The 23158-nt window shown below is 32.6% G+C and overlaps 6 protein-coding genes and 1 long non-coding RNA gene across 10 annotated transcripts; 6 read left to right on the top strand and 1 right to left on the bottom strand.

The window, feature by feature from the left end:
• The first annotated feature begins 10 nt into the window (after nucleotides 1-10).
• Nucleotides 11-765, top strand: LOC111422995 (cuticle protein 10.6-like). Its single transcript, XM_023056244.2, has 2 exons — nucleotides 11-141; nucleotides 221-765. Exons 1-2 carry the CDS (start codon nucleotides 130-132, stop codon nucleotides 704-706), a joined length of 498 nt encoding a protein of 165 aa, XP_022912012.2. The 5' UTR covers nucleotides 11-129; the 3' UTR covers nucleotides 707-765.
• LOC111415537 (purine nucleoside phosphorylase 1-like) lies at nucleotides 763-8685 on the bottom strand. Of its 4 annotated transcripts, XM_071200022.1 has the most exons (8): nucleotides 8413-8685; nucleotides 8076-8356; nucleotides 7798-8017; nucleotides 7590-7734; nucleotides 5349-5432; nucleotides 4126-4805; nucleotides 3986-4074; nucleotides 763-1622 (listed from the first exon to the last, which is right to left on the bottom strand). In XM_071200022.1, exons 6-8 carry the CDS (start codon nucleotides 4209-4211, stop codon nucleotides 790-792), a joined length of 1008 nt encoding a protein of 335 aa, XP_071056123.1. In that variant the 5' UTR covers nucleotides 4212-4805; nucleotides 5349-5432; nucleotides 7590-7734; nucleotides 7798-8017; nucleotides 8076-8356; nucleotides 8413-8685; the 3' UTR covers nucleotides 763-789. The 4 variants fall into 4 exon arrangements, with proteins under 4 accessions (XP_071056123.1, XP_071056122.1, XP_071056124.1 ...); XM_071200021.1 differs by lacking the exon at nucleotides 7590-7734; XM_071200023.1 differs by lacking the exon at nucleotides 7590-7734 and having other exon boundaries at nucleotides 8080-8356.
• LOC111415531 (purine nucleoside phosphorylase-like) lies at nucleotides 4303-5359 on the top strand. Its single transcript, XM_023047265.2, has 2 exons — nucleotides 4303-4412; nucleotides 4465-5359. The coding sequence occupies exons 1-2, from the start codon at nucleotides 4390-4392 to the stop codon at nucleotides 5336-5338; spliced, it is 897 nt and encodes a 298-aa protein (XP_022903033.2). The 5' UTR covers nucleotides 4303-4389; the 3' UTR covers nucleotides 5339-5359.
• A 678-nt stretch (nucleotides 8686-9363) lies between the features above and the next one.
• LOC111415536 (uncharacterized PE-PGRS family protein PE_PGRS36-like) lies at nucleotides 9364-10087 on the top strand. Its single transcript, XM_023047270.2, has 2 exons — nucleotides 9364-9473; nucleotides 9528-10087. The coding sequence occupies exons 1-2, from the start codon at nucleotides 9462-9464 to the stop codon at nucleotides 9861-9863; spliced, it is 348 nt and encodes a 115-aa protein (XP_022903038.1). The 5' UTR covers nucleotides 9364-9461; the 3' UTR covers nucleotides 9864-10087.
• A 1539-nt stretch (nucleotides 10088-11626) lies between these two features.
• Nucleotides 11627-12426, top strand: LOC111415538 (uncharacterized). The gene is made up of 2 exons (XM_023047271.2): nucleotides 11627-11720; nucleotides 11782-12426. The coding sequence occupies exons 1-2, from the start codon at nucleotides 11709-11711 to the stop codon at nucleotides 12274-12276; spliced, it is 507 nt and encodes a 168-aa protein (XP_022903039.2). The 5' UTR covers nucleotides 11627-11708; the 3' UTR covers nucleotides 12277-12426.
• A 4431-nt stretch (nucleotides 12427-16857) lies between these two features.
• LOC111415539 (uncharacterized) lies at nucleotides 16858-18942 on the top strand. The gene is made up of 4 exons (XM_071200503.1): nucleotides 16858-16963; nucleotides 17044-17498; nucleotides 17569-17650; nucleotides 18323-18942. The coding sequence occupies exons 1-4, from the start codon at nucleotides 16955-16957 to the stop codon at nucleotides 18746-18748; spliced, it is 972 nt and encodes a 323-aa protein (XP_071056604.1). The 5' UTR covers nucleotides 16858-16954; the 3' UTR covers nucleotides 18749-18942.
• Nucleotides 18943-19747: 805 nt separating this feature from the next.
• LOC111415541 (uncharacterized) lies at nucleotides 19748-20339 on the top strand. The gene is made up of 2 exons (XR_011642015.1): nucleotides 19748-19837; nucleotides 19899-20339. It is a non-coding gene; the product is annotated as an uncharacterized lncRNA (long non-coding RNA).
• The last annotated feature ends 2819 nt before the right edge of the window (nucleotides 20340-23158 follow it).

Below are 23158 nucleotides of genomic sequence, written 5' to 3'. Positions count from 1 at the left end.
CCAACCTTCAACTGCGAATACCTTCGCCTCAAGGTTCTACTTTTTCGAATTTAACTTGGTATATAAACGACGGCGTCCAACCCGATCTAATTACAAACTATTTGCGGTTTACCAGAACACTCAATCACCATGAACTCCTCGGTAAGACCACAACTTATATTATTCAATCAATATGGATTAACCTAAATAAATAATCTAATTTATTTTTGTTTATTCTCAGTTTTTGTTCATTCTTTTCGCTGGAATCATCTCCACAGCTTACTCACACGCAATCGGAGCCGTTGTAGCTGGTCCAGCTGAACCAGCGGCGATTGTAAAAGGACCAGCTACAAAAGCTGTCGTTGTAGGTCCTGATGGAAGTGTTATTCATGCTGCTGCTGATGCAGGTGCTGTAGTCAGTGATGGACATCCAGGAGGAGTTGTATCTGCTCATGTAGAACCGGGATATGTTGCACAAACTGTTCCTGTTGTAGCTCATGCAGCTCCAATTGTAGCTCATGCAGCTCCAATAGTAGCTCATGCAGCTCCAGTTGTTGCTCCAGTTATAGCTCCAATTGCTGTAGCTGCACCAGCTATTAGTAAAGTTGTTTCATATAGCAGTGCTGTAATTGATCACGCGCCTATTCCCGTTCATGCTGTACCTGTTGCATTTGGACACTCAGTAATTGGAGATCATGGTTACGGTTATGGTCATCATGGATGGTAAACAGTTAATTAAAATGTATTTATAATATTGATTAAATTAAAATAAACATAAGCAAATAATTCAAATTTTTTTATTAAAATAGATCAATTAAGATTATTACATTTACAACGTATTCGTTTGGAAGATTTTGTGATGATTTCATCACCCCCGCATTCAATATCCCCCTCTTCCTTAGATAAGACAGCAATTTTAACAAATTTTTCTAAGAATTCATTGAGTTGTTTTGTTCTTTTATCGCAAATTTCGATCATTTCCTCGTGATTAAATTCTTTATCGTTATTTTCATCCACGATTTCTTGATCTGTTATTATTGAGAAAGCTACGATGGACATTCCGCTATGTTTAGCAACTAACACTTCGGGAATTATCGTCAATCCAACAGCATCAATTTCACAAGTTTTTAAAAACAGATTTTCTGATATCGTATCATAAGCTGGCCCAGAAACTGTTGCGTACACTCCTTCGTGAATCGTCCCTTCAAATTCAATTTCATCCAAAATTTTTTTCGCTTTCCCCAATAAATCTTTATCGTACACTTTATTCATCGGAATAAATCTAGGTCCAAATCGTTCATCGTTTGGACCAATTAAAGGATTTTGTCCTGCAAATCCTTGTAAATTTATATGGTCTTTAACCAACATTATATCCCCGATTTTGTAATCTTGATTAATTCCCCCGGAAGTATTAATTATAATTAAAACCTTAACACCGAGTAATTTTAAAACTTTTATATGCATGGTGCATTCTTGCATCGTGTAACCATCATAAAGGTGATAGCGTCCTTTAAAAATCAAAACTGGTGTGTTCTCCATATTACCTGCGATGATTTTACCAATAGATGATTCACTTCTTGGGAAATGAGGAATTAATTCGTACTGAATGGTCGTTGCTTCTGTTACATTTAAACCCAAAGTATCTAAGAAAATAATTTTTACTTCAAAAATTAACGATTATATAGAAAAATTAAGTTTAATTTAGTTTATGTTAATTGTATTTCTATTTTGTTGTATTATGTATGCACTAAATGTATTGAAGGCTCAAAATATATAAAGAACCGATTGACATTAAAAATTTGTATCTCAAAAACTGAAAGGTATCTCCAAATTTGATCTTTTTCATTGAAAAGCTTATGCTTTTATTTATAATTGCTGATAATTTCATAACGATTTATTAAAACCTTGATTTATTACGATTTTTTTATTCACATTTTTTATGCAGAGTTGGGGTTAAAAAATCATAACAACGATATTTACGGAAATTAAGAAATAATTAATGGTACACTAAATCTCTAATAAATTACCTTCAAAATGTTCGCAAAATCATCATGATATCTCAATTCGTTCTTGAGATACGAGTTTTTAAAACTGTGTTCTTTAAATTGATAATAATTATGTGCAGAGTGGGTTTAAAAAATCATAACAACGATGTTTATGAAAAATAAGAAAGCATTTATGGCACGTTAAATCGTTATTAAATTTGCTTTAAAATGTTTGTTATTTCATGATGATATCTCAATTCGTTCTTGAGATATGACATTTTAAATTTCTCTTTTTAAAATGTTAATAAAGATGTTGAATTGAGTTTAAAACTGATAACAATAAAGTTTATGGAAACCAAGAAATTATTTATGGCACATCAAATATTCATTAAATTTGCTTTAAAATGTTCGTTATTTCATCATCATATCACAATTCGTTCTGGAGATACAACAATTTAAATTTTTATTGTTTAGATACATAACGCAACATGCAGAGACGGGTTTAAATAATCGCAACAACCCGGTTTATGAGAAATAAGAAATCATTTATGGCTTATTAAATCGTTATTAAATTTGTTTTAAAATGTTTGTTATTTCATGGTGATATCTCAATTCGTTCTTGAGATATGACTTTTCAAATTTCTATTTTTAAAATATTAATAAAGATGTCGAGTTGAGTTTAAAAAATCATAACATTGAAGTTTATGGAAACCAAGAAATTATTTATGGCACATCAAATATTCATTAAATTTGCTTTAAAATGTTCGCAATATCATTATGATATCTCAATTCGTTCGTGAGATACGATTTTTTAAATCTCTATTCTACAAATTTGCAGAGTTGTGTTTAAAAATTCATAATAACGAGGTTTATGGATAATAAGAAACAATTAATGGCACACTATATCTGTGTTAAACATCCTTCAAAATGTTCGCTATTTTATCAAAATATCTTAATTCGTTCTTGAGATACGATTTTTTAATTTCTATTCTTAATATAACAATTATGTGCAGAGTTGGGTTTAAAAAATCATAACAACGATTTTTATGGATAATAAGAAATAACTAATGGCACACTAAATCTGTGTTAAATAACCTTCCAAATGTTCGCTATTTCATCAATATATCTCGTTTCGTTCTTGAGATACGCTTTTTTAAATTTCTACTCTTAACGTTTCTAACAATTAAATATGCAGAGTTGGGTTTAAAAAATCATAACCACGATGTTTATGGATAATAAGAAACAATTAATGGTACATTAAATCTGTGTTAAATAACCTTCAAAATGTTCGCTATTTCATCAAAATATCTCGTTTCGTTCTTGAGATACGATGTTTTAACTTTCTGCTCTTAACGTTTTAAAAATTTAATATGCAGAGTTGGGTTTAAAAAATCATAATAACGATGTTTATGGATAATAAGAAATAATTAATGGCACACTAAATCTGTGTTAAATAACCTTCAAAATGTTCGCTATTTCATCAAAATATCTCATTTTGTTCTTGAGATATGATTTTTTAAATTTTTATTCTTAACATTTCCAATTAAATATGCAGAGTTGGGTTTAAGAAATCATAATAACGATGTTTATGGATAATAAGAAATAATTAATGGCACACTAAATCTGTGTTAAATAACCTTCAAAATGTTCGCTATTTCATCAAAATATCTCATTTTGTTCTTGAGATATGATTTTTTAAATTTTTATTCTTAACATTTCCAATTAAATATGCAGAGTTGGGTTTAAAAAATCATAACAAAGATGTTTATGGAAAATAAGAAATAATTAATGGCACACTAAATCTGTGTTAAATAACCTTCAAAATGTTAGCTATTTCATCAAAATATCTCATTTCGTTCTTGAGATATGATTTTCAAAATATCCTTAAAATAAGAATGTAGATGCAAACATAGAAAGGGCATGATTAATTGGAATACTTTCGACTTTTTTGTACTTCTTATTGCCTGAATTGCAGTTTTTACTATTCTATGATCAGTTGAAACTTTTCAATCTAAACCTACCCATTGATGATCCAGCTATAACTGCAATTTTAGCAGTTGTATTTGTAGCTTCCTTTATAAACTTGGCACAATCTTCAATTTCTTCATACCTAAAAAGTAATATTTTCTATTATTACATAAATTATTATTTTACAAATTACGTAAGGGTAGATTTAGACTTAGATTTATCTCCTTCAACTTGTATTTCTTGATATGGTTCTACTAATTCTTCTGGTTTTTCGGTCATTTTGATCTAGATGTTATCACTCAACAATTTTGATGCCAAAAGTATTCTTAAAAATAATTTTGGGCCAGGTGTTTTTTGACAGGTTATTAGCCTTCTTTCGAGTAAGAAATTTGACAAATCAAAAAATTGTCATCATTCTAAATTTAATAATCTAAATTTATAGTTAATAATTTTGAAGATGAGTGGAGACGATGGAATAACGTACGTGAATTAATTAGGTGTGGTTTAATTAGTAATCTTTTTATGTATTTAGGGTACATGCTGTTGAGGAAGCTGCGAAGTATGTATCAGGAAAAATAAAAGATGTGGTTAAAATAGCAATAATGTGTAGTTCTGATCTTGATATCGTTTCTGAAATCTTAACAATAAGGCGGTGTTGTTGTATACCTTATCATGATATTCCGAATTTTCCGAAAGTTGTGTCGAAGAAATCGCATCAATTAATTTTTGGTTACTTCCATAAGCTTCCGATTTTGATTGTTCAAGGGAAGTTGCATTTATACCAGGGGTACACTTCGAGACAATGCACGATGATGATACACATCTTAAAAGCTTTGGGAGTTGATTATTTATTTTTGGGAAATACTGGAGTTGCTATAAACACAAAATATCAACCTGGAGACATCATATTAATCAACAAACATGTTTATTTGATGGGATTCCCCGATTTATATCCCGTGGATGAACCGTTGAACGAGAAAAGTGGACCCAAATTTGCAAATCACTGCCCAATTTACGACAAAAAACTTCTTTTAAAATCCAAAGATATCTTAACTAAAGATCTCGAATTCCAAGATAAACTACACGTAGGAACTTACGCGTATTTAACCGGCCCGAATTACGCAACAGTTGCTGAAGTGAAGTTTTTAAATGCTCGTAACGTTGATGTTATTGGTATGTGTATTGTACCGGAAGTATTGGCGGCGAAACGTTGTGGAATGAAAGTGCTCGCGTTCAGTTTAATTACTAGTGTATTCGTTAATAACTACGATAACGATTCGGAAAGTTGTCATGATGATATTATTCAAATTTCAAACGAAAGAAGTCTTCTAATGAAAGTTTTTTTAGAAAAATTAATTTCTTTTTTGTGTGATTCAGAAGAAAACCATTTGTTATCGAAATATTAAAATAACTTACCTACAAGTGTACTTCTATTTATACTTCTATTTATATTTAAATCAGACAGGTATACAGATCGAAGGACCGTTCGTGACGTCAGCTCTGAAAAACAATATGATATTTCCAAATGTGATCTTTTTCATTGAAAGCGATTTATTAAAACCTTAATTTATTACGATTTTTTTAACAATAACCAAAGAAAGGATTCAAATTTGTTACTAGGTCGGGCAGAGTTGGGGTTAAAAAATCATAACAACAATATTTACGGAAATTAATAAATAATTAATGGTACACTAAATCTCTAATACATTACCTTCAAAATGTTCGCTATACCATCATGATATCTCAATTCGTTCTTGAGATATGATGTTTTAAAACTCTGTTTTTCAAATTTATAGTAATCAAATTTGCAGAGTTGGGTTTAAAAATTCATAATAACGAGGTTTTTGGGAAATAAAAAATTATGTATGCTTTATTAAATCTTGATTAAATCTACTTTAAAATGCTTTTTATTTCATTATCATATCTCAATTCGTTCTTGAGATACAATCTTTTAAATTTCTATCTTAATATAACAATTAAATATGCAGAGTTGGGTTTAAAAAATCATAACGACGATGCTTATGGAAAATAAGAAATAATTAATGGCACACTAAATCTGTGTTAAATAGCCTTCAAAATATTTGCTATTTCATCAAAATATCTCAATTCGTTCTTGAGATACGATTGTTTAAAGTTCTACTCGTAACGTTTCTAGCAATTTGATGTACAGAGTTGGGTTTAAAAAATTATAACAACGATGTTTATGGATGATAAGAAATAATTAATGGCACACTAAATCTGTGTTAAATAACCTTAAAAATGTTGGGTATTTCATTATTATATTTCAATTCGTTCTTGAGATATGATTTTTTAAATTTTGTATTTTTAACATTTCTAACAATTAAATGTGCAGAGTTGGGTTTAAAAAGTCATAACAACGATGTTTATGGATAATAAGAAATAATTAAAGGCACACTAAATCTGTGTTAAATAACCTTGAAAATGTTCGCTATTTCATCAAAATACCTCATTTAGTTCTTGAGATACGATTTTTTAAATTTCTGCTCGTAACGTTTCTAACAATTTATTGTGCATACTTGGGTTTTAACGATCATAACAACGATGTTTATGGAAAATAAGAAATAATTAATTGCACACTAAATCTGTGTTAAATACCCTTCAAACTGTTCGCTATTTCATCAAAATACCTCATTTAGTTCTTGAGATACGATTTTTTAAATTTTTGCTCTTAACGTTTCTAACAATTTAATATGCAGAGTTGGGCTTAAAAAATCATAACAACTATGTTTATAGATAATAAGAAACAATTAATGGCACACTAAATCTGTGTTAAATAACCTTCAAAATGTTTGCTATTTCATCAAAATATCTCATTTCGTTCTTGAGATATGATTTTTTAAACTTCTATTCTTAACATTTCCAATTAAATGTGCAGAGTTGGGCTTAAAAGATCATAAAAACGATGTTTATGGATAATAAGAAACAATTAATGGCACACTAAATCTGTGTTAAATAACCTTCAAAAAGTTCGCTATTTCATCAAAATATCTCATTTAGTTCTTGAGATACGATTTTTTAAATTTCTGCTCGTAACGTGTCTAACAATTTAATATGCAGAGTTGGGTTTAAAAAATCATAACAACGTGATTTATGGATAATAAGAAATAATTAATGGTACACTAAATCTGAGTTAAATGACCTTCAAAATGTACGCTGTTTCATCTAAATATCTCATTTAGTTGTTGAGATACGATTTTTTAAATTTCTGCTCGTAACGTTTCTAACAATTTAATACGCACAGTTGGGTTTAAAAAATCATAACAACGAGGTTAATGGGAAATAAGAAATAATTAATGGCACACTAAATCTGTGTTAAATAACCTTCAAAATGTTTGCTATTTCATCAAAATATCTAATTTCGTTCTTGAGATACGATTTTTTTAATTTTTGCTCTTAACGTTTCTAACAATTTAATAAGCAAGGTTGGGTTTAGAAAATCATAACAATGAGGTTTATCCTCAAAATGTAAGCTATTTCATCAAAATATCTTAATGTGTTCTTGAGATACGATCTCTTTTAAATGCTTATTATTATTATAACAATTAAATTTGCAGAGTTGGGTTTAAAAAATCATAACAACGAGGTTTGTTGAAAATAAGAAATAATTAATGGCACATTAAATCTGAGTTAAATAACCTTTTAAATGTTTGCAATTTCATCAATTTATCTTAATTCGTCCTTGACATACGATTTTCCAATTATTTTAAAATAATAATATAGATGCAAATAGCGAAAGGGCATGACTTCTTATTGCCTGAATTTGGTTGCGGTTCTTACTACTCTGTGATCAGTAGAAAATTTTTAATTACCCATTTCAAATTTTAAAATAAAAATTAAAACTTACCTACAATTGTTGAAATTGTTAATCTTTCTTTCCATTGTGGATGATTAAATTAAATTTATTGCACTTTACAATGGAATTTTCTTTATTTTTACTTCCTTTACCGGTTTCGGTTTACATTAAACCATCTTCAGAAGGACAACAGTCAAATTACGAGTACAGGCTTATATCGGTTCTAGACATTATTTTCTTACAGTTTTTTAAAGTTAATCTTGAAAATTTTCTAACAAAATTAAATAAATAAAAAATTTAAAATTTAAGTTTTATTTTATAAATTTTACCTACAATTGTGCTTATTTCTATTTAAATCAATTACATTTTTAGCCTTGTTTGAATTACAACCGTTTTACAGTAAAACCTCGGATTAATACCGTGATGTTCGTTATAGCCAAATGTTCTTTATAACAATAATTTTAATGCACACAAATTCACACTGTGCGTCTTCAAACGTATCAACAATTCGGGGAATACCCCGAGTTTATCTATAAACATGGAATAGAGCAACTTATATAATTACTGACTTAAAAATATTAAAATAATATGTCGAGGTTTCACTGTGTTTCTAAAAAGAAATTAATTGGAGAAATATTAGTTAGATTATTAATGTTCGATACTTACCAATAATGAGAGAAAATATCGATTACATGTTGTAGTTACAAATGCTTGTGGGTTTGAAATAATAAGGAGATTGCACGTGGATTGCCTTTGAATCTAGAATAGTCAGGGTGGGATTTAGATTGGACTTTTGCATCTATTTACTTTCACTTTTAGCAATAACGAAAATTTGTATTGTGGTGACAAATTTTGCGATTCGTTAATAATAAAGAGTATTTTAATTTTAAAATGTAACCCAACTAAATTAGTAATTTATAGGAAATATTAATAATACGTATCTGGTTGTTATTAACTCATATCTTATTTAAATAACGACAAACGCACCCAACCAATGAATATTCAAATTAATATCTCATCAACTCAACTCAATTTTATTACGAATTTGATTCAAATAATTCACTCTATAGTTCGTTCATAAGTCTTATTTTTAAAAATCCATAAACTGGTTTAGAATATATTTATTGTGTCCGCAAACAGGGGAGTTTTTTTCAGGTATTAGAATGAGATATGAAAGGGAAACGCCCATATATACCATTGTATTGTAATGGAGAAATGTCAACCCATTTCTTATAATGGGTATCTAAAAGAAAATTTATGGGACAACAAATACATTAATCTCAGTATTTATTTATATGGATGCAAAATATTCTAATTATTTTAATTGGTTTATTGAGTTTAGATAATGTAGAATAAAAATTTATTTCCTTGTGACCATAAATTTTCTTCTACTTGGGTATTTAGAATTTTTCCGCAATCACAAACAGGGTGGGTCCCGTATCAAAGGCGTTTTCCATTTTTCAGTCATCGACCGTGAACTTCACCAAACAAAGAAGCCGCGCCCCACATATGCCGTAGGGCGTTAGAAAAAGCTAGAAAACTGTTTATGTCCCGCACCGCAACAGCATAACATTTAAATAAATAAATGAAAACTCCTTCGATCAACTCTCTTCTCGTTTTGTTCGAAGGTTAATTGTTCCTTCTACCAGCTATATAAACTGTTTGGGGTGCTGCTTAGAGGCATAGTCACATCTGAACTGTCATCTAAGGAAAACATGAATACCTTGGTAAGATTGATCCAAATCAAATCTTCTTCAAATTCTAACTTTTATTTCACTTAGGCCGCAGTACTTTTCGTAGTAGGCTTAGCCTATGCTCATGCTGGTCTCTGGGGAGGAGCCCTTGTTGGTCCAGGAAACCCAGGAGCAGCTATCAAAGGACCAGCTGCTGGTGGTACCGTTGTTGGACCTGATGGCAGTGTTGTATCCGGTGGTGGTGATGCTGGAGCTGTCGCTGCTGCTCCAATTCCCGGAGGTGTTGTAACTGGAGCCGTCGCCCCTGGAGGAATCGCTGTTGGACACGGTGGATGGGGATGGGGAGGTTGGGGTGGCGCTGTAGCACCAACCGCTTGGGGTGGTCCATGGGGAGGATGGCACGGTGGTTGGCATGGATGGTAAATGGTAAAATTAACCATTACCTCCTACTTTCTATTGCTCCCTTCGTCTTTTTTTTAAACTTTGCTCCCTCCTCTCTTACTGGTAGATGCCTCCGTTGTGTTCGACACGTTAAGCCCTTAAATGGTTATTGTAATTGATCGTGACTTTTCATTTATTGTGAAAATAATCGATTGTAAAAAAATGTGAATAAATAAATAAATGCTCAACCTCTTCATAAAGAAAAACATTTTGTTTCATTTCAAACAAAAAAAGATAAAATCAAGATTGATAACGATAAATGATTCTCTTACAGTAAAGAACAAAACATATTAATTATTCTAATCTATTATGAATTAATTTACATAAATAAGCAATTTAATTCACGGATATTCAAATCATTGTATTCACGTAACGTGATTATTTCATTATATTATTACGAGCTCGTAAATTGTGGCAAGTTCACAAATGATCGAATGTCAAGGAAGAAATTTAAAATAAATACGTTGTAAAACAACACCATGTTTGTATGAAATGAGGTGAAAGCTCCATGTTGGAAATCGTGAACAGGATCAATCTAAATGTTAACAAACTCTTAACAAATTCTTTGGGTGTTGTCAAGAACTAAACACAATCATTACTTTTTCTAAATACTTAACCTTATACAATTTATAAATTTTATAAGGTTGGGTTTCGAATTCCATGAGTACGTGTGCTAACTCAACCGTGATAAATACCATGAGTTTTTTGTTAAATTTATAACGACAGCAAATAGGGAAGTTCTCGGTGGTATTACTTCGATTATAATTGTCTTTTAAATCTTTCAAGGTTGGATAGAACTCAATGCCACCTCACCACTCGTTCTTGCAAAAAAGTAGTGGATGGGTGTTGGTCGTTATTGTTACATATACAACTCTTAAAGTAATTAATGAGTTACTTCAATCACGATTTCTTTGATAAATGAATTTTTATGGTACACATCGAGTTCATAACTTAGAAATATCGCGTTGTATAAAAAATGAAGTGGATACAATGTGTATAAAGCATTAATAAACATTTACTACTGCATGGAATGTGGTGGTGTGGGATTTAATATCCGTTCGTAACGTGATTTATGCACCAATTCTTAGATACCATAGTCTTGAAGGAACGTTGCACTTATGTTTTTCTTGGTTCACTGCCTCACAGGGTTACAACCGGCTTGTTGCAACTGTCGAGTTTATTATTTAAATCGGTGTGATTGATCTCTCTTGTCGTGTGACCATATAAGGTCGCTGACAATTTATATTAATGACTTCAATGGTAATGCATGATCTAATGTATAATAAAATCTAATATAATTCTCTTAATCATAATAAAAATTGTTCCATTTTATGATTGTAAAAATAAAATGAGCATTAATTTTTATTACAATTAGTAGGAGTAATACGGATACGCATTATTCTAATAAAGGCGTATAATTACACATTCCTTTACTTGCGTGAACATGTTTTAATGTCACAGTAACTACCAAGTAGGTTTGTCTCCACCCTATACTTTCTATTGCGCGACCACAAGGTTGTTAGGAGCACTTTGTCCGTATTTTTTTTCTGACTATAAATTAATATTAATCATAAAAATCACGCTGGTCGTTAACGTTGGTTGAGAAAAAAAAACTGTTCTAACCACACCCTATTCGTAATCGAAGTGGTAATACGTTTTTGAGGGATTTTCGCATTTTTTTCAACTTCGTATGCTTCACGCCTTCTTTTGAAGTCGCGGATTCACGAAGTGGAGAAAGAAAAATTGTTGGAGGTCAAACTTGTGGTATAAAATAGTTTCAAGACCACGTGGTTAGCATCAGTCGATTGTTCACTTCCCACATTCAACATGCAAACCATCGTAAGTTCATTAAAAAAAAATTTAATTAAGTTATTAAAAAAAAATTATTGAATTTTTTTAGGTTGCCATTTTCTTAGTAACCCTCGCAGCAGCTAACGCTGGTCATTATGGTGGATCATTAGTTGGTCCCGCTAATCCAGGAGCAGTCATCGCTGGTCCTTCAGCCAAAGGATCTGTTGTTGGTCCAGATGGTAGCCACGTCGTTGGTGGAGCCCATGGTGGAGTTGTAAACGCTGCTCCAATTCCCGGAGGTGTTGTAAGCGGTGCTGTAAGTCCAGGACATGTTGCTGTTGGAGGAGTTGGTCTTGTAGCACCAATTGCTCCTCTTGCTCATGGTGCATTAGGACACGCTGGTGGTGCTGTCATCGCTGGTCCATCTGGTACCGTTTACGGACACGCTGTCGGAGGACACTACGCCGGTGGTCTCGGTCTTGGACTAGGACTCGGTGGTCTTGGATTAGGTGCTGGACATGATGGTGGTTACGTTCCAGATATTTCTGAACATTTGTACGATGATGGATCGTACAGACCCGAACATCATTATTCCTTACATTAATTTGTAAAAAAATTAAACGCTTAAGCGTAAATGAGATTTACGTGAAAATGTTTAATTAGACGACTGCCATTGTATTATTCTGATGACACTGTGTTTTTTCTATAGTTTGTAATTATGTTTTTATGTGCATAAATAAATTATTACATGTAATTATTTAGTTTTTATATTAACACTGATTTGTGTTATTTTACAAATTCTTAGTCTAATGGTATTGATCTTATTGAGATTAATCTTGGGATTAACATTCTTAATAATGTAGAAAAGACACCGCTTCTTTTTTAAACCTAATGATAAAGGATTTTCTATAAGACTACACAAAATACTTTGCAAACAGTAATAAGCACTGATTTGAGAGATAAATCGGTTTGTTTTAATGATTGTTAATGGTATCTGTAAGTAATTAGTTTACTTCGGAGCATGCAGTGATTCACAAGGTTGGGTGATAACAACTTTTTCAATTTTGGTCTCAGCATCGTTCTTAACATTATTTCTGTACTTGACTGTTCTAATGTAATCAGGGCCAACATTCTTGGAATTGAAAGTAATATCTTATGCACTTATGTATATCTGGTGTAAAAGCTTCACTTCTTCATCGCAGCATGACTTTGTGGAGATGTGGCCAACTGTAACAAATTTGGGGTTCTTCCTAGGATATGTACGCTTGATCGATTATACCATGGCATTATGTTGGGTTGGGTTGGGTTGGGTTGGGTTGAGTTGGGTTGGGTTGCGTTGATTGACAGAAGAGAGTATCAAAGAATCTCGTAAATACTGTTAAAAGCCATCTGAGTGAGCGTTCTGTTGAATATGAGGGCAAGGAATGTCCGATTACCAGAGGAGCCCGCTTGATCGACTGTACCATGGCATTTTGTTGGATTATGTTGGATTGGGTTAGGTTGAGTTGGGTTAGGTTGCGTTGATTGACAGAAGAGAGTATCAAAGAATCTCGTAAATACTGTCAAAAGCCATCTGAGTGAGCGTTCTGTTGAATATGAGGGCAAGGATATCCGACTAACAAAGGAGTTCCACAGGAATCGATCCTGGACCCTCTTTATGGAATGCATTTTTTGATCAGATTTTGGTAAAAGGTCAGCGAGACGATTTTGATGAACGGAAACTGGGTTGCCTATGCTGACGATCTTACCGTAGTGGTAAACGGCTGGGAGATTGAAAACCTACAACTTGAGAAAATTACCCTGCAGATCTCTTCTGAAAAAAAAAACGGAAGCGATATTACGAAGTAGCAGGAAATGTAAAGACGAGGTGACAATAAATATTAAAAAACACACAGAATATGTCACAAAAAACTCAAAAAACTGTAAATGCTCTACACAGAGTAATGGGCTCGACCTATGGTCCTAGAGAAGAAACGAGGAAATTAATCAGCTCGGTGGTTTATTTCCAAATACTGTATGGATGTAACCAAAAAAGTGGTGGACAAGTTTAGCAGAATTCAAAGAAAAATTATGATTAGAGTGACTAGTTCCTATAGAACCGTATCCAGCGAAGCACTGCTTGTAATGCTCCCCAAGCAAGTTCCCCATAGAGTTGATGGCCAAAAAAAGAAATGCAGCCCATACTGACAAACGCGAAGTCACAGCATAAGTAATGGAGGAATGGGAATCTAGATGATCGGAAAACACTGGTAGAGCAGGCTGTCTCTATAGCAGGTTTTCCCCGACCTCTTTAAAAAAAAGGGTTGTGTTGGTTAGGGTTGGGTTGAGATTCTAGATCGTAGAGGATTCAAGGAATAAGTTTACCAGGAAAATCGATAGTTTGTGGTTGTTGTGCCAAGTTATCACAAATTCAAACCAACCTTAATACACACAAAGTAACTTAATTCAAGTAGGCATTTGTCTTCGACATAGTATTTAGGTATTTTCTGCTCTTTTGCCATTGTCTATGTAGATTTCAGCATGGATTTTTTTTCTTTCTTCTATTTGTACGAGTTCTAAGTATTTTTAATCCCAAGCTCAAAGCAATCCAACCTCCAATCCAACCCAAATTTATTTAAATTTGAGGTTGACATCCAGTTGAGTTGCATTGCTTTGGCAACCCGATTCAATTCTTAGCAATCGAATCCAGCAAACTAACCTAAATATAAACCTAACCGCACTGTCCAAAGCAAGCTAATCAGAAAGCACTAAGGAGCATACTCCTACAACAAGCCAATACAACTGCAAAGAAGCCAATTTAACCCAGTATAGATCAATCTTGATTCAAATCCAAACCAATTTCAAACCAACCTAACCCCATTGCAAACCAACCTAACCTCGTAGTATACTTATTTTCTCCTAGATACAGGGTGTCACACAAAAAACGCCCCAAGCTGTAACTCTGTCATTTATATTCCGATTTTCATGACCGAGACATCAAATGAAATGGTTTGATGAATACTATGGTTCATGCTACAAATAAATTTTTTTCAAGGCCATCTTCAATTTTAAGCGATTATTAACTTTTGTTTTTCAAATTGCTCCATATATTTTTCTTCACGTCGTTAGATAGAGATTGTTTTTCTGAATCCACTGATGTGCAATACATCCACTTTGAATGTAATTTTAGCAGAAAAAAGACACCTGTATATACAGGTTGTCGCACAAGAACGCCGTAAGCTGTAACTCTGTCATTTAACTTCCGATTTTGATGAACGAGGTATCAAATGAAATGGTTTGATGAATGCTATGATTCATACTACAAATAAACTTTTTCCAACGCCATCTTCGATTATCAACTTTTGATTTTCAAATTGCTCGGTATGTTTTTCTTCACGTTATGGGATAGAAATTGTTTTCTGAGCCCATTGATGTGCAATACATTAACATTAATTGTAATTTTAGCAGAGAAAAACAATTAAAACATTTTCCGAACATTGTCTTAGTCACTTCTGTAATACTGCAGTGTGCCATGGAAAAAAATAACACGCAAAACTGATAACACTCATTAAATGCTATTTCAATGCCCAAGCAGTTGTAAATGATACTTATAAGTTGGTTTTTCATTTATCCCATGGCACACTACAGTATAACACAAGTGACTTTAAGAGAATGTTCAGAAACTATTTTAATGTTTTTCTATGCTACAATTACAATTAATGTTGATGTATTGTACATTAATGGATTCAGAAAAAAAAACTCTATCCAATAGCGTGAAGAAAAACATACCGAGCAATTTGAAAATCAAATGTTGATAATCGCTAGAAATTGAAGATGGCGTTGGAAAAAGCTTATTTGTAACATGAATCATAGTATTCATCAAACCATTTCATTTGATAGCTAGGTCATGAAAATTGGAAGGTAAATGACAGAGATACAGCTAGCGGCGTTCTTGTGTGGCAACCTGTATATACAGGTGTCTTTTCTCTACTAAAATTATATTCAAAATGGATGTATTGTACATCAGTGGATTCAGAAAAACAATCCTCTATCCTCTATCCAATGACGTAAAGAAAAATATATAGAGCAATTTGAAAAGCAAAAGTTAATAATCGCTTAAAATTGAAGACGGCCTTGGAAAAAATTTATTTGTAGCATGAATCATAGTATGCATGAAACCATTTCATTTGATAACCCGCTCATGAAAATCGGAATGTAAATGACAGAGTTACAGGTTGGGGCGTTTTTTGTGTGACATCTGTATATTAGACATGTATCCAGGTATTTTTTCTACAAAATTTGTCAGACTTTATTTTTTACGTTTCTACCTTCTAGATCTACCAGTACCATATCTGTTTGTCTGAATTTCATCTATGAACAGAAATCTCAATATATTTTGCACCATCTGCCACACCAAGAATCTCCAATTTCTCGCAATAATATTATAGCACGTCATGATGAAAGTCTCAGTTTCAAGCTAAAACTCGGTTTAGGGCACAAACCTCAAGCAAGGCGAATGCATGTTTTTTGTAAAACCAATGACTTATTTGACGTTTTTGATCAGGATCATCATTGGTATGTAGAATAAGGTTCGATGGTTCTCCTGATGTAGAGGTTAATGCTAAGAATTTAGGCACATTGTAAATGTTATCATTTCTTCCATTTCTGGTGGAGAACGACTCGTATAGACCGGCTTAATTCCATATTGACAAAAACGAAATCATGAAAACAATGAATATATTGCATCATAAATCATTTCCAAACCTACATAATTATTCATTACAATTAAATATTCAATTCTATGCACACAGACAGTTACCTTTTTAATGTTAAAATTGAAATCATAAATTATACTTGACGTACGTTTTTATTTTTGTCACACCTTATTTTAATTACATTTCTCTTGTTGCTTTCATCTTAAAATTATAGATTAATTTTAAGATTAAGTAGGGTTATTGGATGTAGGTGTTGTTTGTTGTTGTATATGGTGATGTGTAGACTGTGGGTTAATGATGGTTATAAAATAAAATTATTAAATTGCAATAAAAATAACTAATTAAATAATTGTAAATTCCAATGATATTTCCGCTCTACTGACTTGCTTATCGCGCATAAATGCAAAATCTCACTTAAATGTCATTAGAAAAGAATAATTGTATCACCACAAAGAACACCACCCAACAAGCCATCTGGATTCTTGGGCGTGTGCGAGGTCACATTATCCATATAAAACAACATCGCACCCATCAGTGTGCTATCAGTCCACTAGACAACATACAATAATTAATCCACCAACGCCAATTATGAAGAGTGTAAGAAAAGCATTTCTTTTTACTTTTTCTTTAATTACTTTTCTTCGACACTTTTTCTTTAAATAATTTTTCTCTTTTAGATATTCGCTTTCCTTTTGCTGGTCATAGCGACCGCTCAAGCAGGTTGGATTGGAGCAGTAGGAGGAATCCACGCTGGAGTAGTACCTGGAGCTGTTCACGTTGGTGGAGCTGGCCCATGGGGTGCAGGTTGGCACGGATGGGGTGGCTGGAACGGAGGATGGAACGGCGCATGGAATGGTGGATGGAACGACGGATCATGGAACGATGGATCTTGGAATGACGGATCCTGGAATGACGGATCGTGGAATGATGGATCCTGGAATGATGGATCTTGGGACGGAGATAGCGGTGCTTGGGATGGTGGAGATGGATCTTGGGATGGTGGTGATGGATCTTGGGATGGAAATGATGGTTCTTGGGGTGGTCATGATGGCGCTTGGGGACCTGATGGTAGCGATGATGGATCTTACAGACCTGAACATCATGGTGCTGGCGATCATGGTGGCCACTGGTGGTAGTTCAATTTACTTAAGACTTCATGAATTACGTTGTTTATTTGAACCGAAAATTTGTTATATGAAGAGGTTCCAATTGGATTTAAATATATGTTACGTTTTAAGATTAAAGAATTGTGATAAACACACAAATGATTGTTTTATTTTGTTGGTAAAAAATAGATCCTGTTTATTTCACTTTTATAAAGAAACCTTGATATCGTTTTATTTATAACAATAATAACACACACCCAAAAAGTAATCTAATAGATTTAAAAAGACTTATTATTTATATTAAATTTTTTGTTGTGTTATAAATTACGTAATTAACAACGTAATGAATTCTCATTGAAGAATACCGATTAAATCTCTCTGTGCTGACATTATACTATAAGGCAAGAAGAGTTCAAGTTCAAATTACTTCTTCATTGAAGATGAAAGTCAAGGTGTAACGCGTAATGGGTCACGGGTACAATGGGTCAACGATCCGTGTACAATACCAATGCGGTCGTTCTCAACTCGGCAAATCGTGCGGATTATATTTTCTGGCCTTTGGTGTTAAACCATGCTCGACCTTCGCATTATTTCTCAACATTCTCTACGTTTCAATGTTTTAGAAAAAAAATCAATGTAATTGTAACGGTCTGTTATTTTGTTCGGGGCACAAGTCAATTCCAAGTCTTTGCGAGGTCAATTGTTGGGTATAAAAGGGAACGAAACCAAGATCTTAGTATCAATTTGTACAAGCAACAATTTGAGTAACAATCAAACATGAAAGTCTTCGTGAGTATAACTAATAAAATAATTTATTTTTAATTTTATTATTATCAATTATTATTATTAGGTTGTTCTTTTCGCTGCAATTGCTGCTGTAGCAGCTGGAGGATGGGGTGGACATGGAGGATGGGGCGGTCATGGAGGATGGGGTGGTTGGGGAGGTGACCACGGTGGTGGTAAATGGTACGGACCCGGATCTGGAGCTGTCTCCGTAGCAGGAGATGGTAGCTCAGTCATCGCTGGACCATCCGGAAAAGTTTCTACCTCAAACCATGGAGATCACAGTGGTTGGGCTGGACATGGAGCCGGTGGTTGGGGAGGTTGGGGTGGAGCTGGATGGGCTGGTGGATGGGGAGGTGCTGGAGCTTGGGGAGGTCACGGTGGATGGGCAGGAAATGGACACGAAGGACAATGGGTTCCTGAAAACAGCGCTGCTCATTACGATGATGGTTCTTACAGACCCGAGCATCATTATGGCGGACATGGACATTAAAGAAAATTTAAACAAATCGAACTGGCTGTTTTTTTAGATGATAATATACAAAGCGTCTTTCATGTTTGTAAAGAGCCATATTGGCGATTGTTAATAACAACTTTGTTTAATTGTATTTTATTTGCGTATATGGTGCGATGTACTGATAAAATAATTTTCTTTTTGTGAAAAATAAATTATTTATATTAAGCTCATTATATAATCGTTTTATTTTATTGATTAACCACGAGGTTATTTTTAACCCATACAATCTCAAACAATATTCAAGAAAATATTCGATTCTATCAGAATCCACGTCATTTGAAGCAAAAAATAAGTTATTACATTTATATACCATAACATTCATAGATTATAAAAAAAGTGTAACAACTTCAATTGTGTTACAAGATTAAAAGACTTTAAACAGCAAAACTTCAAGATATACTTATTAATAATATATGTTTAAGATTAAAATAAGAAAAAAAATTAATCTAGAATAATTAGCATTACCAAGTGTAGAAAATGCAAAGGTCACGGTGAATGTAATAAAACTAAACGTAGTATTAATTAATGCTTGATATTGAATGCATAATATCTAGGATAACGACTCGTAATTACAATTACCTCTAAAGCCATATCTTTCTCATTTAAGTTATTAATCTATTAGCATTGCCGATGATTTCCTCGATACTAATTCGTAAAAATGTAATATGCTATATGTAAATAAATACTAATACTCTAAAAATTTTCCTAGATTTTCAGCCCCTCCTATAAACTTACCCAATAGCGTACACCTGAAGTTGTAAACAACCTGGTTCATATCTCGTTATAGGTAGATAAAGTGGCGCGATTATTACTCAATACTGACATTGAAACAGGAATATTTTTAGTTACAATAGTAAATATGCCTAAGAATTTTTGTGAATGTGTATCGATATTTTCCTATTGCCCGTTATTTTAGTGGGGTGTGAATTTATTATAACGCATATGTTGTTGTTTTGACCAAACACGAGGTCACTACTTTACTATAAAGTCTGACCCAATCTTCAGGCAGTTATCAATTTGATCTTAGAGGTTTCTCCGAGAACAACAAACAAAATGAAGTTCTTCGTAAGTAAAATTCTTTATCATATCTTTATTAATCTTAATTATTTTCTATTTACAACAATAGGCATTAGCTGTTTTCTTCGTTGCCATTGTAGCAGTCAATGCTGGTTGGCATGCGGCTTCTGGAAGCGTCCATGCCAGCGCTGATGGTGCTGTAATTGCTGGACCATCAGGAAAAGTTGCTACCTCAAACGGACATGGATGGGACGGAAATTGGGGATGGGGCGGATGGGGACACGGATGGAACGGTTGGAATGGATGGAATAACGGCTGGAACGGTTGGAATGGTTGGAACGGTTGGAACGGACACGGCTGGAACGGATGGAATGGCTGGAACGGTAATGGATGGGGTCACTGGGGTCATTAAGGCTTAACCAGATAACCAACTACATTTTTTGGAGACGGCTCTCAGCTATGTTTGTGTAGTTTGATAAGTAATGGTGCTATGTACTGATTAAGTTGCTATTAAATTTTGTAATAAATCTGAATTTTTAAAAGACACGTATTCTATTTTGTTTTATTTGTATTAATACATACCGGGAATTTCATATAACTCGCAATATATAAATGCAGTAACCATAGTTACGAAACTACTATGTACTTGCACTGTCCCAGGCATTGAGTAGTTTTGCAAAGAAAAAGTTTTGCTTGCACGGCTAAACCCGAACTTTTCGTACAATAAAAATATACCACAATCTAACGCTGAATAACAATTACAACTAGAACTAACAATTTTAGGAGAAAATGTCAAGAGACAAAAAAGTTGCGTTTTGAATCCCTCTATTTAAATCAAGTTTTTAAATAGACAAATGTAGACGCATTAAAAAGTTCTGATGCAAAGTATTGTACGGTTTGATTTTTTAAGCCCCTTGTAATAACATTTTCAGTTTATAAAAATCGTCAAAAAGTTTCATTCTTCTAAATTCCTCCATAGTGGATTTATTAAATAAAAACAACTTTTTTCGCCTAACTTTAGAGTGCTGTAACTCGGTAGGGAAGGTTTTGAACAAAAAGTTACGTGAAAGACCCCCTTAATTTTTGCTAAAAATCACTCCTTGAAATATTTCGCATCAATTTAGAAACACCCTCTGTAAGATCTCTTGTTGCATTTTCGTCTAGTTTCCTTCTCTTCGCTTGTAATTCATCATCACATTCATTACTAACAGAACTGTAGCTGTTATCACTTTCGATTATTAATTAAAGTATCGTCTTTTTAATGCAACATGCCGTTTTGAAAAATCACTTTTCGTTTTTGAGAAATAAATTTTTGAAATGATCGAAAATTTTTTCAAATTTTGCAATTTTCGCGATTAAGTTTTAAATATTCATATAAAATCCATTTCTTGGAATATGAGTATGAAAATTTCCCAAAGTGTTAATAAAAGTGTCCTCTTTCCAATGAACCAACCCGTTTTGAAAAATAACTTTTAGTTTTTGAGAAAACAATATTTGAAGTTTTGATAAAATTTTCGATGTGGCAATTTTCATCGATAATTTTCAAAATTCGCTTTAAAATTAATTTCTTGAAGGATCCTTGTGGAAATATCACCAATTATTAATTAAAGTATCATCTTTTTAATGCAAAAAGCCGTTTTGAAAAATCACTTTTAGTTCTTGAGAAATAAATTTTTGAAATGATCGAAAATTTTTTCAAATTTTGCAATTTTCGCGATTAAGTTTTAAAATTCGTATAAAATCCATTTCTTGGAATATGAGTATGAATATTTCCCAAAGTGTTCTCTTTCCAATGAACCAATCCGTTTTGAAAAATAACTTTTAGTTTTTGAAAAAACAATATTTGAAGTTTTGATAAAATTTTTGATGTTGCAATTTTCAACGATAATTTTCAAAATTCGCTATAAAATTAATTTCTTGAAGGATCCTTGTGGAAATATCACCAATTATTAATTATAGTATCCTATTTTTAATGCAAAAAGCCGTTTTGAAAAATCACTTTCAGTTCTTGAGAAATAAATTTTTGAATTGATCGAAAATTTTTTCAAATTTTGCAATTTTCGCGATTAAGTATTAAAAATTCATATAAAATCCAGTTCTCGGAATATGAGTATGAAAATTTCCCAAAGTGTTAATAAAAGTGTCCTCTTTCCAATGCACAAACCCGTTTTGAAAAATTACTTTTAGTTTTTGAGAAAACAATATCTGAAGTTTTGATATCATTTTCCATGTTGCAATTTTCATCGATAATTTTCAAAATTCGCTATTAAATTAATTTCTTGAAGGATCCTTGTGGAAATATCACCAATTATTAATTAAAGTATCATCTTTTTAATGCAACAAGCCGTTTTGAAAAATCACTTTCAGTTCTTGAGAAACAAATTTTTGAAATGATTGACAATTTTTCCGAATTTTGTAATTTTCGCCGATTAAACTTTAATAATTCGTATAAAATCGATATCTTGGAATATGAGTATGAAAGTTTGCCAAAATGTTAATAAAAGTGTCCTCTTTCCAATGAATCAACACATTTTGAAAAATTATTTTTAGTTTTTCAGAAAACAATATTTGAAGTTTTGAGAAAATTTTCGATGTTGCAATTTTCATCCATAACTTTCAAAATTCGCTATAAAATTAATTTCTTGAAGGATCCTTGTGGAAATAACACCAATTATTAATTAAAGTATACTCTTTTTAATGCAAAAAGCCGTTTTGAAAAATCACTTTCAGTTCTTGAGAAATAAATTTTTGAAATGATCGACAATTTTCAATTTCCACTACATTCAGGTTCAGATAAGGCAAATCCTTATTTCTTTGTCTTAAATTGTATGGAACCTTAAATTGCAGTTTACTAAACAAACCTTCCTCAAGAAAATTCAACTTAAACACATCAATCTGAAAACATTGGAAGACAGTTTAAAGTGTAAACTAAAAATTTTTCATATAACGGACTTTTGGCCATAACGAACTGTTCCCGTATTTGTTCATTATATCGAGGTTTTACTGTATTTTGTCGTTCTAGCTGCACGACAACCATCTATGCTGGAATAAAATAACTCATATTGGCAACACTGTTCCTTATGATAAATTTATTTGAGAAGTAAATCTTTATTAGAACTGACTTGGAATTTACGCTGCTAAGAGTCCATGATCCACGAATTTTCGTAAATTTTGGTGATTGTAGTTGTTGAAAAATATCGAGAGGATTTTCGGGAATATCAATTCTCTGGCTAATGAAACCACAAGACTTCAGATTAGGAAATATGATAGAGTTGTGAAGCAAGTGTTAATGCCTTTCTTACAAGCTGACATGAAATAATCTCTTAAGTCTTGTGTGCCCATGTGTAGAGTGCCTATGAGTAATGATTC

This window comes from Onthophagus taurus, chromosome 11 (genome assembly GCF_036711975.1).
Source record: "Onthophagus taurus isolate NC chromosome 11, IU_Otau_3.0, whole genome shotgun sequence".
Lineage (NCBI taxonomy): Eukaryota > Metazoa > Arthropoda > Insecta > Coleoptera > Scarabaeidae > Onthophagus > Onthophagus taurus.
The sequence above is the reverse complement of the archived record's forward strand: the minus strand, read 5'-3'. Positions and strand labels throughout refer to the sequence as shown.

Bases quoted from the DNA above. Each gene is read 5' to 3' on its own strand.
- LOC111415537 (XM_071200024.1), bottom strand. From the start codon at position 4,211: ATGACCGAAAAACCAGAAGAATTAGTAGAACCATATCAAGAAATACAA. The intron at 4,075-4,125 runs GTAATTTGTAAA...ATTACTTTTTAG, and splicing joins AAGTCTAAATCTACCCTTAC to GTATGAAGAAATTGAAGATT. The intron at 1,623-3,985 runs GTAGGTTTAGAT...TTATTTTCTTAG, and splicing joins TATAGCTGGATCATCAATGG to ATACTTTGGGTTTAAATGTA.
- LOC111415531 (XM_023047265.2), top strand. From the start codon at position 4,390: ATGAGTGGAGACGATGGAATAAC. The intron at 4,413-4,464 runs GTACGTGAATTA...TTATGTATTTAG, and splicing joins AGTGGAGACGATGGAATAAC to GGTACATGCTGTTGAGGAAG.
- LOC111415539 (XM_071200503.1), top strand. The intron at 17,499-17,568 runs GTAGTTCAATTT...TTATATGAAGAG, and splicing joins GATCATGGTGGCCACTGGTG to GTTCCAATTGGATTTAAATA. The intron at 17,651-18,322 runs GTAAAAAATAGA...TATTATTATTAG, and splicing joins ATGATTGTTTTATTTTGTTG to GTTGTTCTTTTCGCTGCAAT.